The sequence below is a fragment of the Eschscholzia californica genome, unplaced genomic scaffold (genome assembly GCF_041429995.1).
Source record: "Eschscholzia californica isolate CP2 unplaced genomic scaffold, dmEscCali1.0.p SCAF_5, whole genome shotgun sequence".
NCBI lineage: Eukaryota > Viridiplantae > Streptophyta > Magnoliopsida > Ranunculales > Papaveraceae > Eschscholzia > Eschscholzia californica.
Genome location: NW_028238472.1, coordinates 14499787 through 14516086, shown reverse-complemented (window position 1 = coordinate 14516086; position 16300 = coordinate 14499787). Strand labels below are relative to the sequence as shown.

Genomic DNA, 16300 nt, shown 5'->3' with positions numbered 1-16300 from the left:
TTTGTGAAATTTTTTGCACAAGCTTTTACTGGGCCACATTTTCTTAAATGGCTTCGGGCCACCGAATTATCAGGACCGGCCCTGATAGGCGCACCCCAAAAGTGCTCTGTAGGCACCCCTTGTACAGGCCCAAAATGCTACCCCAGTGCCTCCTCTATTCTTTTCTTCTTTGTTTCTTCATCTTTCTCTCTTTACTTTCTGTCTCTTCAAATATCTTGCAAGAAAAACATAAGGCTAGCTTGAAGATATGAGCTTGCTTATGGATTTGAGACCTAGATTTAGTTGCCCTTTCTTCGTCTCTTTTTCGTCTTTTCTATAGCAGAAGGGTTTGATGCCTCCCTTGCTTATGAAGATCCGAGACCTAGATATGTTTTCAATGCGCCAGATTTCGAGCTTGGAAAGTGTTTGGTTTATGCCCTAGATTTCGAGCTTGAAGGGTGCAAGACCCTCGGACTGGTCCCGAGTCCGAGCCCTTGCTGTGGGTCTTGAAATGGTCAGTCCAAAAAGGGCACTTATAAATGTCAAAGGTCAAACGAGATTAAATAGAGTTAGAGGTGAAACCGGTTAGGGTGAACCGTTTCTTGATATATTTGAACGGGTACCTATTATAATGGTTCGATTTATATATGTAACAAAGACTGACCAAAAGCTCATAGACAATAAAATAGACCACTCAATTAGAAACAGGTTTTCGGTGTGGTTTTTCAGTTTAAACCTAATTTAAGTTTTATTTAACCAAATATTAACAATTAAACGATTATTTTGAGGCTAATAATGTATGCAAGAGATCAAATGAATATGATCCAACAGTGCTAATATTTTCTTTGCTCAATAGTCCAACGAAAGAAAAATGTGAACAAGAGCAATGGATTTCAATAAAAGACGGAGTAACATCTAACTTGATTGATTATTCAAAGATAAAAGAAACTTCAATTGCAATGACTTCAAAAGCTTAAGCATTTCGGTTGGCCAAAATAGATCGTTTTTTCTTCCACGCCATCCTTTTTCTTCCACATATTTGATTTGGTCCGGTTCGAGGCCCACGGGTTTGTCACAAAAATGACCGAACCGAACCTAAAGATCAATTCAGTCAAAAAAAGATCGACCATTCTGAATTGGACTAATTTGGTCTGCTTTTTTTTTCCAGTCTGATTCGGTGTTCACGGTCTTTAGTTTTCACCCCTAACTACAATCAATTCCATTTCGGAGGGGCGAAGAGCAATTTTAGGAGGCGCCTGTAGACGCACACACATGAAAATCAACTTACCAGTGTAAAAGATAAGCTCATCTTTCTCTCCAACCACCGATCCTCGATTGAACTTCACAGAAAAGAATTCAAGTTTGAAATTTCTGTTTTTCTTCTTCTTGTATTAACGAGAAGAAGAGGAGGAAAAAGAAGAAATATGACCGTTATGATTGCACAATCATCTGCTTCTACTTCTAATTGTTTATCTTCTTCTTTTCACTCCTCCATCAAGTCTTGTTGTTTATTCTTCAATTTCAGTAAGAACCCATCCTTTAATTTTAACAAGAGGAGATTTTCTCTTCTTTATTCATGTCCATCTCTATCAATTAAGGGTTTAAGTTCATCAACTGATGATGGGTTTGTAGTTGTGGATGATGATCTTCCTGCACTCTTGGAGGTATAATAAATCTCTCTCTCTCTCTCCCTCTTTCTATAAATTAATGCATTTTCATTTTTGATTCAATTCAAATTCTATTTGTATTTCCATAGATTCTACCTCGAGATTTGCGTGATAATCTCTGGAAGAATCCCAAAAGAGCTGAACTTATAGAGGTAAATAGTCTTCTTACAAGTTACAACCCAATGATTCTAAAATCTAGATGGTAGCTGAGTTATTTCTTGACTTATTTCCCTCTTAGGTAGTGTTTGTTTTTTTTATCATTGCCTAAATTTGAATCATCGTATTCAAATATCGAGTTAGATTTTATATATGACTTAGAAAAACAAACAAACACTACCTTAGTTATATTTGTTACTTCAAGTGTTTGTTGGTTCCACTCTCAAGTTAGAAGAAACTCAAAGTTGCAACCTTTAATAAAAAGTTGAGAACAACTCCATGAGTAGGCCCAACTTCATTGCTACCTTAGAGATTCTCATTAGTCTATAGGAGGCCAATTTGGAGACCAGCGTTCGAATCTTACTGTTTCAGAAAAGAAAGAAAAAACATTAAGCACTCAATTTCTCAAGGTTAACTTCACCTCGGCTTCTTTGTTCTTATATTGTTCTTACTTCTTAGTCATCTCTTGTAATTAGGTTGTATTGGATTTGGGTCGTTTTCCGGAAGCACGTTTTCTCGGTGTATCAGGTGGGGAATATTTAAGAAGCACAGAGGTAACACCTAAGCTACATTCAGTTACTTTTATTTTCTCTTTCCATTTTAACAAATTTTATCCGAACAATAAATGAAATTGGTACTAATAGTTCTTTCATTTCATTTACTCTTTTACTCGAGTTTCAATCCAGTGGTTCTCCTGAGTCACAATGTATACTTTGATTATTTGTAGGTATCAATGAAAGAATTGGAAGAAGCTCAAAATGTTGTTGGAGAATTTGGAGGAGATAATAGAGCAGGTATTGAAGGTACTTTGCATAGAATATCTGCAATAAGGAGTCGAAAGGGTTTGGTGGTTGGGTTAACTTGTAGAGTCGGGCGTGCAATTAGTGGTCATATCGACATGGTTCATGATCTCCTTCAGTATGGCGAGAGCATCTTGTTTCTAGGGAGGTAAATCTACTACTCCACATGCATTAGCTACAATGTTCATGGCGAAACTACTATCTGTTTGATCTTACCAGGCCTGGAGTAGGAAAAACTACTGTCCTACGTGAAATGGCTCGTGTCTTGGCAGATGATCTTCATAAACGAGTGGTTTGTGGTCTTACATTTCTATAATGATAAATTTTCTTGCATTAAAATGGTTATTGGACTTACTTTTGAATCTCATGAATCAAAATAATAGGTTATTGTCGACACTAGCAATGAAATTGGAGGGGACGGAGATATTCCCCATTCAGCGATTGGTAGTGCACGAAGAATGCAAGTTCCCGAACCATCAATGCAGCATAAAGTCATGATTGAGGCAGTGGAAAATCACACACCAGAGGTGATCCTTGTCGATGAGATTGGAACAGAAGCAGAGTCTCTCGCTTGTCGTACTATAGCGGAAAGAGGAGTTATGCTCATTGGAACTGCTCACGGGGAACTGCTCGTTAATATGATAAAGAATCCTACTCTTTCTGATCTGGTTTGTTTTCTTACTTAAAAATATGAACAGAGTTAAAAATGTTATTTCTTGAGAAAACCTTGATTTGCAATATATTGATATATTCTTTCTGTCAAATATCCAGATTGGTGGCGTAGAAACCGTTACTTTAGGGGACGATGAAGCTCGAGCTAGACGGAGTCAGAAAAGCATTCTTGAGAGGAAAGGTCCTCCTACGTTTCCTTTTCTGATTGAGATGAGGGAAAGAAACTACTGGGTGACACATCGAGTATGCACTAATATCTTCTCTCTTCTAGTCTTTACACTCAATTTCATCTATCTAACAATAAAATATCTGCATCATTAAACCAGTGAACTTGTGTAAAATAAGTTCTTGTCATTCGATAAGATCCATTTGAGACGATGCTACTGAGAGATATAACAACATATATATACATCTGGAGTTGCTGGCAAACCAGCTTGCTAGGACCATAAAATACCGTTCTAAGTTAACCTCATTTATGTATGATATATAGCAACAGTTATTCCAAAAGTAAATATTTGAACAAGAATCTATTAAGCAGGAGAAGGAAATACACATATACGAGTATCTTCCCGTTTTGGTATTCTTACATTGCTGTACACATAAAGATGTTAGATAGCTTCTTTGTCTAACTCAATGCATCTAAGTTATTTCTTTATTTTTATTATTGCAGACAGAAAGAAGTGTTGATATGTTATTGCATGGGAAAAAACCACTGGTCGAGGTAGTTCTTTTTATAGACTATGGCTCTGCTTTGCAAATATTTGCATCCTATTTATGCCTTGGTGACGATTATTTAGAATGTCCAATAACGAAATCAATATTTTTTCAATTCATAGTCATCATAATGCTTGTTTTTGTATACTAAAGTTGAGTTTATTTGTAGTTTCTAAATTTCGGAAAAGTTTTGTCGCCGAAAAAAGTTGGAACTTTTGGTTCTCTAATAAGTATAGTTTTCTGTAGTGTTCTTCTGTTAAACACAAGTCTCAACAGAAAAGAAACTCGATTTGCAGGTAAGGAAGCGGGACGATCAATTCAAGGTTGTGATAGAAAGATGGAAAGCATACGATGGAGATGGAATTTAAGTCAAATTCACATTGAAGCATCTTCTTCAGTTTCCAAGTAGAAGAAAGGGTTACGAAGCCTTCAAATATATTCTGAAATCTGAAAATTCCGAGAGCTTTAGAGAAAATGTTCACATCGTGTAAGTTTTACGTGTTTCTTATGTCGATGCCGGAGAGAAGTAGTACGGGTCGATGAAAGTTCGACCGAGAAACACCCAATTAAATTTCGATTCCATCATGTCGACGTGTCATTTCGTGGGTCACGTAACCCGAGAAGTCAAGGATGAAAAAGACTGGGCAGCGAGAATGCCATGAAGCTTGAAGAGAAGTACTTTCCTGAAATCTGTACTGATTGTGCTTTTCTTTCTTGTAATCTATAGCACTTGGTTTGTAATTTTCTCTAGTAATTTAGCTTCTTTCCTTCATAAAATTGGAAGCAATATTGTTTTCTTTTTGAGTTAAGAACTATCTATAACTATAGTTGTAATGGAGTATAACCACTTTTGTGAGACTCCATATTCCCCATCTTTCCATGAATGTTGAATATGCATATACAGTAAATGTGACACCCCTAGCCTTGGCTCCTGACACTCTCGCAAGAGAAGTGGGACTATCACAATCCTCCACCTTCGACGGAGAACCGTCCTCGGCTCTGATACGACATGTGACGCCCCAAGTTGTAGCAGTTGATGATATTGTCTTCGTTTTTTGGCACCTCAGGTCCAAGTTTATAAGTACAAGATTTTGTTCTTGGTGAAGGCTCCACGATCCCACCCAAAAGGCCTCGCCACTTACCAAGCTTGAGTGTACTCCTATATCTCAGGCTCCGGACACTCTCGCAAGCGATGTGGGACTATCACAATAAACAACTAATCCTATCCGGCTGGAGTTGGAGTTTGAACTCGTGAGGACTCTCAGCCACATGGGTAGTTCAATTTGGTCATCAACGTTTGACCCGAAGTTTGCCCCGGTTCAATGTGCTCCTAAGGCACAGGAAGAATGAGACATCAATAAAAAAATATAATCCTAATGCAAAAGAGTTGCGAGCAATAAAAATTGACCTTGGGTGCTCAAAAGTACAGATTCAGATATCAAACATGAATGTGTAAATGTCACATGACGTATCAGATACACAATATCATATGATTCAACACATTTTATGAAACAGCATACAATGTCATTTCCACTAGATACAAATACAATACATCGATTTTCATGTATAAACATTAGATGCGACAAACAAAAAATAAAAATTGTGATCAGACTCTGTATAAAATACAAATGGAATGTTTCTATAACTAAAAGCACATCCTCACCATCAGTCAGAGCTTCTTAAGGCACAAAAATGGCTACTGAGAAAACGGGAATATTGATCCAAAACAACCCTAGTGACTCCATGCTCAACGACCTCTCTGTCTGGACATGGCCCAAGTACCTCTCTCTCCTTTTTCTCTGTCTAGTTGTCTTGTTAATGTTCAACCTATAAATCATCAGGGTTTAGGGTTTTACAAGATTGAAAAAACTTCAAAACTTTAGAGTGGAAAATTCCATTCAAGATGCTTCTTCCTTAATTGCATATAAAAGTAATAGGTTATAAAAGATCCACCTTTTTTTTTTGTTGGCTAGAAGCAACTAGTGATATGAATGATTCTACAATGAAATCCCACCAAACCTTTGTTTTTCACAGCATGGAACTGAAACCCTAGCTATGAAACAAGAGTACTAAACTTGTGAAAGTCATTAACAATTTCAATACCTAGACTAGACTACTTGTTATGTGAGATTTTATATGTGCAATTTAATCATGTTAATACCATGGTATTACTACTCTATTAATGTCGTTTGTGTTCTGAAACATCGAACATGTACACGTCGATAAGCAATGACCTAATAAATTCATTTTCAATTGTTCTAGGGCAAAAGAGTATATCATTTCATACTCAGTAACTAAACAATATAGAATTAAACCTAAGAAGTAGGAAAATGAAACTAGCAATTGACTACTCATCCTATGCACTAAACAGTCCTCTTTCGGATGTGCATCACCAACAATGTTTGGTATAATCATGTATCTGGTGGATTTTGTAACCTCACTTGGGAGTCTGGAGTTATCTCGTTTGTAGACCGAGTGAACATGTTTGTGGCCTATAACGGGCTCAGGTGAATGAATCGGTATTTGGCTTACGGACTTTATTCCCTCACCCTAGGTGAACTCGACTCGCTTAATCCCTCCCTAACCGAGTGAGTGAATTCCGACGGAGTTCACCCTTTTTCCTTTTAAGAAGGAGAAGAAGCAACTCACACATATATACTTAACTAGTGAATTACTAGACTTTTTAATGTACATTTATGAATCATCTGTGTCATTTATGTCTGTGTATGATTAAACTGATTATGTAGTAGTGTGGTGATTATGTATAATTAGGTGGGGATGTCCTCCAAGCAAATTCCCATGGACATATACTTCAAAGGAGACGTGTTACTTTTTGAAGGGAAAGGTGAAGGTTTATCTCGACGGAGATAACGACAGCAACTTCGTAGAGTTCGGTGCAGGTGATTTAGTCAGGTTTCCTAAAGGATTGAAATGCACGTGGCAAGTTTTAGAAACTGTCGAAAAGCACTACAACTTCGAAGAATAATAAGAGATATATATGTAGCGGTTCACAATCTCTGTATAAACGACTGTAAGGATAATGTGTGTGAGATACTGTATCCACTGTCTTGTTAATTGTATATAAGCTAGATGAATATATTTGATGTTTCAGGAATTTACTTGTTTCCAGAGAATGAATGAAGTCTGTAAAATTTCACGAATCCAGCGACAAGCAGTATTTGAGGAAGAGTTCAGAATTACTGACTAACGCTTTCTTCTCGTATCTATCTTCTTTTTTCGTTTTTCTTCCTTGTTGTTCAATAGGTTACTCGAACGATTAGTCAGGGGCTCAAAGGAACCTGAACTGAAATTTTGGGAACTCCATGACCATGTATGGCGCCAAACTGGAATGCAACGACCAGAAACGGCATTCCATTACGGTGTAGGATGCACCGATAAAGCATAAAAAAGAACACATTTCCAAGGGGAATGTTGTCTCCCAAACGAAATGTGTGGATTTATGATTCCTTCTCTTCCAACCAAACCTTGGTGATTACAAAATAAAAGGAATCCCAAACCGACCCACCTACCGGGGCTTGCGGTTTCATGGTAAGGTGGTTGCTATTCCTGATAATCCTATTACTTTCCCCATCGCCAAACATTATGCTGATATTTTTACTGCAGCTCCGCTTATTTTCTAAAAATAAAACTACAGTAAAAAAAAGATAATGCTAAATTGTCTTTTTCTTTTATAATGATAAGCGGGAGAAGCCCGAACCTTTTACAAGGCAAAAAGATTAAAAATAGCTAGGAAAGCAAAAAAAAAATAACATTAGCCCCAACCTTTCCTCATTCGTCCCTCTAAAATCAGCATTTACAATGTTAACTAACTCAATCGGCATATTACGAACATCAATGTGGGTAACTCCTGGTCACAACATAACTCAAAAGATTTCTTTACCAATACAATCATCACATAATTTCATCAAGTAATGAGATAAGAGTAATAACAAAAACTTCAATTTTATTTCGATGTTTATGAAAGAGTGACTACAAAATCCCATTCAAATGGCGGGTAATAATTTCTACATTAGTTTGCTTAAATTAGCCTGTTAAAATTTATTTTATTTGTTCTTGTTTCTCCTTTCTACTGAAACAAGAAGCCATGAAATTTTTACAAAAGGAAAAAAACTACACCAAACTCAGTGAGAAGACCTACAACAAAGTAACAGATTTTTACATTTTAACATCTACACTTTCCGTACCGTAAATCACATGCTCATGGCTTTCGATGAGGCCTCTGTTTGGCCGGCCAACCAATCCCCCTTACATTCACCGCCATTACCCTGCAAACATTTCCAGTCATATCTTTACAAAGAGAAATTGGATGCACATGCAAAAGTAGTGGTCATATGGGCCATGCCAGTTTAAGACTGCCTTGAGCCCGACTCGTTTAAGGCAGCCCCGAGCTATCATTCAGATGGGGTAGGCCGACCCTTGACATAACGGGCCCTGTATGGGCTGACTGTTCAGCCTGTCAGGCCATTTAGGACCCGATCTGTTTAGAGGCCCACACACAAAATATGTCGGCCCAACATGAGCGCAGGCCCAAGCCTGTTTATAAATGGTTCAGCCCGTTGGGCCATTTAGACCATTAATGGTAAAAACAAATAAACAATAGTGTAACAGTGGATGAACATTTGTTATTATAACCGCTTAAACAGTTTTTTTCTTTTTTAACTTAAAAAGACAGAGTAATTTAATGATAAAAACACCTTAAGAACATAACTTAGTTTTCTGCTTATTTTATATTTACCAGAAGAGGTTCATCTTGAATGTGTTGAATCAAACCCAAATGGGTGAACCAAGTAGAGATGGGTCGAACCAATTACAAATGTGTAGGACCGAATAGAAATCGGTGGAACCAAGTAGAAAATGATGAGTCGAACCAAATAGAGATGGGTTGGACCAAATACAAATGTGCTGAATCAAATACAAACGGCTAAGCGGTCTAACCAAATAGAGATGGCTGGAGCCAAATAGAGATGGGTCAGACCAAATAAAAATGGGCTGAACCAAATACAAACGGGTTACAGGTCTAACCAAATGGAGATGGGTGGAACAAAATAGAAACTTACCTGATCTCTCAACTTTGTTTCGGAAAGGTAACGCTCTAGTGCCCCATCACCTCGAAGAATTTTTGCTCCGAGACCCACCATGTTGATAGAACCGAGGGCCTGTTCATCAACAACAACAGCATCTACTCTGTTCTTTCCTGTTTTCACATCTGGAATCTGAGAATGGATGTCCATTAGTGATTCAGTTACGATGATATGAGATTACTATTACTATGATAATAATAATATAAAAGACCTATCTGGCCAAGAATTTCAAATATTAGGCGATGGCGTAGTAACTTTGATAAAGTTTAACCTTGTATAAACGTTAGTGATCTGTTTCACTAAGGAAAACAGAGTAGAAAAATGTGAGACGAGTATTTGCTGGTAAACCATTTTCCTTGGTCAATATGTCAGCCAGAATCTAATGGAATCTAGTTCCCAATGGAATTGTGTTTTCTAACAAATCCTTTATTTTGACTCCCACCTTCCCCTTGCTAATAAGATTAGGTTAGTCTCCCCAAAAAACTTACCCAAATCCACGTTCTGTATCTAACCCTGTGATTCCTTATTGGTACCCAAACGGAAGGAGAAAAAAGTCCAGAAGAATCGTGTTTCCTAAAATTTCAGTTTCCAAAGAATTCCTGTTTCTTGGGATTCTTTAATCCTTCTTCCAGAAAGGCCATAAAGTTATATATCACAAATTCAAGTACGAACAAGAGCCAATTAATACCTCATACATAGCTTCTGTAAGAATGCTTTCCAGTATGGCTCTTAAACCTCGTGCTCCTGTGTTCTTTGCCATAGCCTTTTTCGCTATCAATCTTAGTGCAGTATCTGTGAAATGTAGCTTGACCTGAGAAATACACGTATTAATTACAGCATTAAGGCCTAGAACATGTCAAGTTTCAACTGAACTGTTACGAGGGTTAAACGAGAATACATTTCTTGTTAGTGATACTTTCTGAATCAAATACTTACATTGTTCATGCTAAACATTTTCTTGTATTGTTTTCCGAGCGCATTTTTGGGTTCTGTCAGGACCTAATGTAATAATATAGGGAGAGACATCAGAAAATCGTCACAATTAGCAGCAATTGAAAACGAATCAGCAGACAGCAGTATATCAAACTTGAAAGGAAAAGGAATAATTTGAACCCAACAAATCTCAGGAGGTTCCTGCCAGAGGCCTCTTGTGATCAAAACAAGAAACTACTGGAATAAATGAACTCCAGGTTAAATCCTCGGGCCAGATGGTTTGAGTGCCGCCCTCATGATTCATCAATGAGATATGCAAAAACCCAACACTCCCATCTGGTAAAAACTTCACAGGGTTTCGCCCAGAATTCAGCTAGTCCCAGTATCACTGTCGCTATTAAAAGCCCAAGCTAAAGTGAGGGTTCAATCAACCTCTTCATTCTTCGGTCCAATCAACCGATCAAAGAGGATAGTCTCTTCTGCTTAGGCCGGTAGCTAAAAGAAGGTCCTCGCCTTCTCTTGAACTCCAACTAACTCATATTGTGAACAGATCAATGTGAAAAGGCGATCTACTATTGTATATAGACTATGAAGTTTACTGTCTACTGCAGTTGGTGGATTGTAAAAAATGGTGCTATTTTTTATATTTAAACGAAAAACTAAAAATATAGGAGTAAACTTGAAAGAGCTAATGATATGAATGTAACTTGCATTTTAGAGATATTACCTGAACAAGCTGATCTTCATACAAAGCTGACAAACTAACTAAGATTGGAAATCGTCCAATAAATTCTGGGATCAGACCATATGCAGCTAGATCCCCGCTTTCAACCTAGATAACAAAAGCAAATTTCAGTCTGATTAAAGATACAAGATTTGAAACTGATGCAGAAAAATAAATCTTCTCCTCCAGTGTCTCACCGACTCGATTAAAGAGGATGTTATCATAGCATCCGTAGGCCCTCCAGATCTCATGTTTGCACGTACTGGAGCTCCGAAACCAATAGAAGAATCTTGCCGTCTAGTAAATATAGTAGAGTTAGAAAAATGTCTTCACTTATCCAGAATTCCTTCAAATCCATGATAACGTTATAAAATGGAGTTACCTTTCTGAAATAGTCTTTTCTAGATCAATAAATGCTCCACCACATATGAAAAGTATATCTTTTGTATCTATCTGCATATGATAATGAATTAATGATATAAATCAGCAAAAGGTCTAGGTTGGACCAAATGTTATCATTAACATATGAAAGGAAGAACTAAAGTAAGCTCGCCAAACCCGTTACCCGTGAGTTATCTACTTCATTATTAAATGCCAAAAGATAGTTATTAAGAAATATATCGAACATGAACTAGATTGGTAGGACCGTAGGACGAATAGAAGAAACAATTGGAGCGTCCATACCTGAATGTTATCACCACGAGGATGCTTGCGAGCACCCTTTTCAGGGACGTTTACTATCTAAATAAGAAAATGTGAAAGTCAATTAAAAAGAATGAAAAATGAATTAACAAGATACACTTCCCCTTCAAAATAATTAAAGAGATGTCGTAACCAGCAAATTCCATAAAGATAAAACTAGGTACTCATCCCATTTCAGAAGTTTAAACAATTTTTTTGACTATATTTACTCTTTTATAAACTTAATATACTTACTGTTCCTTCGAGCATTTTCAATAATGCTTGCTGAACACCCTCGCCCGATACATCTCTACTAATGTTTTGACTCTCAGCCTGCATAAAGTCCATACTAATATCATACATAAAATCTGAGCAAAACAATGGGGTCATACAAGAACCAAAAAATTGAATAACCTTTTTAGTTATCTTGTCAACTTCATCTATGTAGACGATTCCTTGTTGAGCCGCTAACACGTTAAACTCAGCCACCTACATAACATAGTTAAAATAGAAATAAATGACTTCAAATGCATTTTTAAATGAAAACGGGAGGCACAATTATTAAAGTAGACTGAACTGAAGTATCTCCCGAAGTTGTAAACATTTATGAAAATCAATACGAATATTTCTAAGCTTAATACCCTTCAACCAAAACGGATATGAAGATCATTGATCATGAAACATACCGTAAGTAGCTTATACAATATAGATTCCACGTCTTCTCCAACATAACCAGCCTGCAAAACAATAGCTATTAGATTGAGTACTGATATATTCAAGATCATGGGAACGAATCAGAGCAAGAAACCAACATGCCTGTGTCAATGTTGTTGCATCTGCAATGACAAATGGTACATTGACAAATCGAGCTAGTGTTTTCGCAAGCAATGTCTTTCCTGTCCTCATAACAAATTCTTCATATTTAAACTTTGCGGTGTGCTTCATAAATTCAAACTACTATAGGTACCGAAAAGGATTTTCATTTCATCGCGAAAAGTAAGAAATGAACATCAAGGTCATAAAGAAGAGCTTCATACCCGAGCCAGTTGGACCCATTAGTAGTACATTGCTTTTGTCTAGTTCTACAAAATCTTGTGGATCAATATTCGACTCAGTGTTCCCTGATTCTGCTGCTGGCCTAAAATATAAATCAATAAATTACCGAATATGTGCATAGAATCAATATACAAAGATTGAAAGTATCATTCCCTTGAACACATGTATATATACATAACTAAAGAGGAGATTGACAATTAATTCAACAACCACAACCTAAAGCATCTATAGGATTAAAGATATAAATAAACAAAAGGAATACCATTTTTGCGAAGAAGCGTGATATATCCTTTTGTAGTGATTATAAACGGCAACCGAAAGCACCTGAAACATGAAATTTAGTATCACATAGGACACTATTCTAAATCTCTAAGATTATTCATTAACATATTACAAACCTTTTTAGCTCTTTCTTGCCCAATAACAAATTTATCAAGCCCTTTGCAAATTTCTTTAGGTGTTGGCAAATCTTTCCCCAAATTCGCTCCACCCCAACCATTCTTCTCACCATAAGACCCACCACCACCGCCTTCATCACCACCACCACTACCACCACCACCATTACTGCCACCACCAGGCCTGGCCGAGCCTGACGGCCGCACCACATTCACACCAGGAGCGAACGGCGGGCCTGGTGGACCTGGTGGAGCATGAACTGCTAATCCATTTGGAGCAGGTGGACCTAGTGGTGGCCAATTTTCCGGCAGGAAACCACCAGATGACCTCAAATTTTCCAAAAACGAAACCCTAAGTCTATCACCAAAATCCAATTCATCTCCACTTTGCCCTCCCCCATTACTACTACTAGTACTACTGGATTTCTTATCCAAATTACCCTTTTTCTTAACCCTACCAATTTCAATAAAATTACCTTGTAAAGGTACAAACTTGTGAGGACGAAAATAATAAGCAGTTTTACAATTAGGGCAAAGATTAACATCTTGATAAATAGATTTATCACCACGATCAGAGAAATGAAGGTCCATTGGTTTAGAACAACGAGGACAATTTGCTTCTGCCCTAATTTTACGAGTTGAATATTCATCAGAACCACCACCACCACTACCACTACCTCCATCCCATTTATGACGTTCTTGTTGTAATAATCCAATCAAAGATTCACGCCGACGGTAAACACTATCAAATCGAGTATAAATTAACGATCTATTCGAGATTCTAATATAAGAATCTGATGATGACCTAGTTTCTGATAAAGTTGCAAACTTTGATGTTCTAATCACTGTTTCCTTTAACTTCCTCAATCTAATAATACTAAACATCTTCTTCTTTTTCTTCAATTGAAAAAATAAATTTTTGAAATTGACAAAGAAATTTTGATAATTCTCAACAATAAAAAGAAACCCAAGAGAGATTGGGATTGAAAGAGATAGAATGATTGATGGATAGAGAAAGAGATTGGGATCTGAAAAAAAAAGAATAGTTTTTACTATAAATCTATAGGTTCTGAAGAGAGAGAGAGAGAGAGAGAGAGAGAAATGCGAGAAAGGGTGATTGGATGAGGGAGAGAGAGAGAATTGTTTTATTAAAGAGTGTGAGCAAAATTCTCTCTTCGTTCTTTTCTCTCTCTCTCTAGAAATTTTCGTTTTCTCTGTTCTTTTTCGTGCTCAGTATAGCAGTTTTATCTTGCCACTCTCTATCTCTCTCGGCCTTTTTAACCGTTAATGGGATTAGGTAGCACGTGAGTTGCACGTGACTCTCAGCAATAACAAGATTCTAATATAAAAACTCTTTAAGATCTTCTTCATCAAAAAAAAAAAACTCTTTAAGATCTCAAATGTCTCCTCAATTTTAAATTACATCTTACATTAAAATTTGAGATTTCTCTTCAGGATCTTAAATGTCTCCTCGATTTTAAATTAGATCTTACATTTAAATTTGAGATTTTTTTTTAGGATCTCAAATTTCTCCTAAATTTTAAAACATTTTTAATGCATAATTAAAAATAAATTTCATTATTCTTGCGTTTGAAGTCTCAATCACTAAGATTTTCATTTTATGTGACAATCTAGTCATCTCGAGATTATACAATTTTGTGTCTAACGCAAATTTCTAAACTAGTTTTTATTATTTATATGACATGATAATTTTGTAAAGAAATATACAGTTATTTTACAGTTATATATTTATGATGATTAAGAGTCTCGCTTTTTCTATGGGGCCTAAAGCCCATTTATTTTTACCTTTATTTTTATTGATATAACCCTATCCTATTAGACCGAGGAAGCAGGGGCGGACCCACGTTGGGGCCTATGGGGTCACATGCCCCCACGACCCTGAGCCAAAAAGTATTGGAGCCCCAAATTATCCCGAGTGTTATTAGCACCAATTAATTAGTAATGGGCGATTGGCTCACTAGAGTCGTCCTTGGATTACCACGTGGTAAGTTATAGGTTCGAGCCCCACCATCCACTCTTTTTCTTTTATTTTTTGGGTTAATTCCTTTAAGTAATTTTAAAGGCGCCCTTTCAACTGGTGTTGGTGCCTCTAAGAAGCAATTATTAGAGGGTCAAGTATGAAGAAGTGGGCGTCAATAACACTTTGAGCCGTCCTTTTAAAATTACTCTTTTGTTTTTTGTCCTACTACTTTTCTCCTGTTTATCATTTGACACTTTAAATTTTTTTTTAACTCCTAGTAGCGTCAAATGATAAACATTTAACCTCTAGTAGCGTTATTTGTATCATCATATAACCCAAATGCCCTTTTCATATTTTAATTTTATAAATATTTTCTTATAATATTTTATTTTATTCACTCTTATCTCTCTTTCACTCATTCCTTAATTTCTTTATAGCACATGGATTTGTGAAAAAAAAAATTAAGATAAAAGGTCATACACATTTGTTTTTATATATTTAACTACACTAATTATTTATTTAGATTTCGTAGCGTAATTACTTGAGAGCAATCTTATGACATATATGGATCATTAATTGAAAGTTTCTTAGTAATTTAATTATAACTAATTTCGATAGAGATTCTTAATGATGCTCGTCAATTTGTCATTAGTGGTGGTATTTGTTTTTTTACTATTTATTATGATCAAATTAATGTGCCTCCACAAAGAGAACTTTCTGGGTCCGCCACTGCGAGGAAGTAGTTATTTGCAACATATTATTTGTTTTTGTTTTTTTTTGTTGAACTGCAACATATTATTTGTTGATTAACTTTTTTTGCATTGATAAACAGGCTAAAGGGCCCGACCCTGTAGGTAGTAGCGGCAAGCTATACAAGAACAAAAAAAACAAGAATCCACTAAAAACGTGCTAAGAAGCTACACTTTTACCCAAACTAGACAAATTCAATTCTAATTTTTTCTTAATCCTCAAATTCAGCCGGTAGGCTCTTTTGTTGATTAACCTTTGCTTAACATATTATCTTAGTGTACAAATATTACTTAGTTTTCGAAATATTTGTTTGGCTTAATATACGATTAACGTGACTTTGAAGACACTGACTCGTCAAATTTTATTACTATTGGTATAAACAAATCATTACTAAAAGAACGAGATTGTAACATATTTTGTTGTTTATACTCTCAAAAGTCAAAGCTAAGTTTTTTTTTCACTTTTTTGTGATGTTTGTGGTGGAAAAATATGATTTCCCTACTAATATAAGGATATTTGGCACCCTTTGGGTGTTTTGGATCCCTATTTTACTTATGTTTTTCAGTAAGATGAGACTCTGCACAGGAAGGCCAAGGTTAGTGATTGCTTATTAGGAGGTAGGTGGGGGATTTCCCCTCTTCTGACTATCTATAAGGGGCCTATTGCTGATAGGTTGAGTCAGGTTCCAGT

General features: G+C 36.4%; 2 protein-coding genes across 3 annotated transcripts; one reads left to right on the top strand and one right to left on the bottom strand.

Moving 5' to 3' along the window:
* The first annotated feature begins 1259 nt into the window (after nt 1-1259).
* Nucleotides 1260-4851, top strand: LOC147537326 (P-loop containing nucleoside triphosphate hydrolases superfamily protein). 2 transcript variants are annotated; one of them, XM_086642537.1, is made up of 9 exons: nt 1260-1643; nt 1736-1798; nt 2279-2356; nt 2530-2750; nt 2822-2894; nt 2986-3270; nt 3374-3517; nt 3945-3995; nt 4285-4851. In XM_086642537.1, the coding sequence occupies exons 1-9, from the start codon at nt 1404-1406 to the stop codon at nt 4354-4356; spliced, it is 1227 nt and encodes a 408-aa protein (XP_086498663.1). In that variant the 5' UTR covers nt 1260-1403; the 3' UTR covers nt 4357-4851. The 2 variants fall into 2 exon arrangements, with proteins under 2 accessions (XP_086498663.1, XP_086498664.1); XM_086642538.1 differs by lacking the exon at nt 1736-1798 and having other exon boundaries at nt 1270-1643.
* Nucleotides 4852-7932: 3081 nt separating this feature from the next.
* LOC147537325 (CLP protease regulatory subunit CLPX1, mitochondrial-like) lies at nt 7933-14403 on the bottom strand. Its single transcript, XM_086639189.1, has 15 exons — nt 12883-14403; nt 12747-12808; nt 12466-12566; nt 12245-12324; nt 12115-12165; nt 11843-11917; nt 11684-11761; nt 11432-11488; nt 11130-11200; nt 10945-11044; nt 10751-10855; nt 10027-10089; nt 9779-9901; nt 9067-9222; nt 7933-8274 (listed from the first exon to the last, which is right to left on the bottom strand). The coding sequence occupies exons 1-15, from the start codon at nt 13762-13764 to the stop codon at nt 8200-8202; spliced, it is 2079 nt and encodes a 692-aa protein (XP_086495315.1). The 5' UTR covers nt 13765-14403; the 3' UTR covers nt 7933-8199.
* Nucleotides 14404-16300: the final 1897 nt, after the last annotated feature.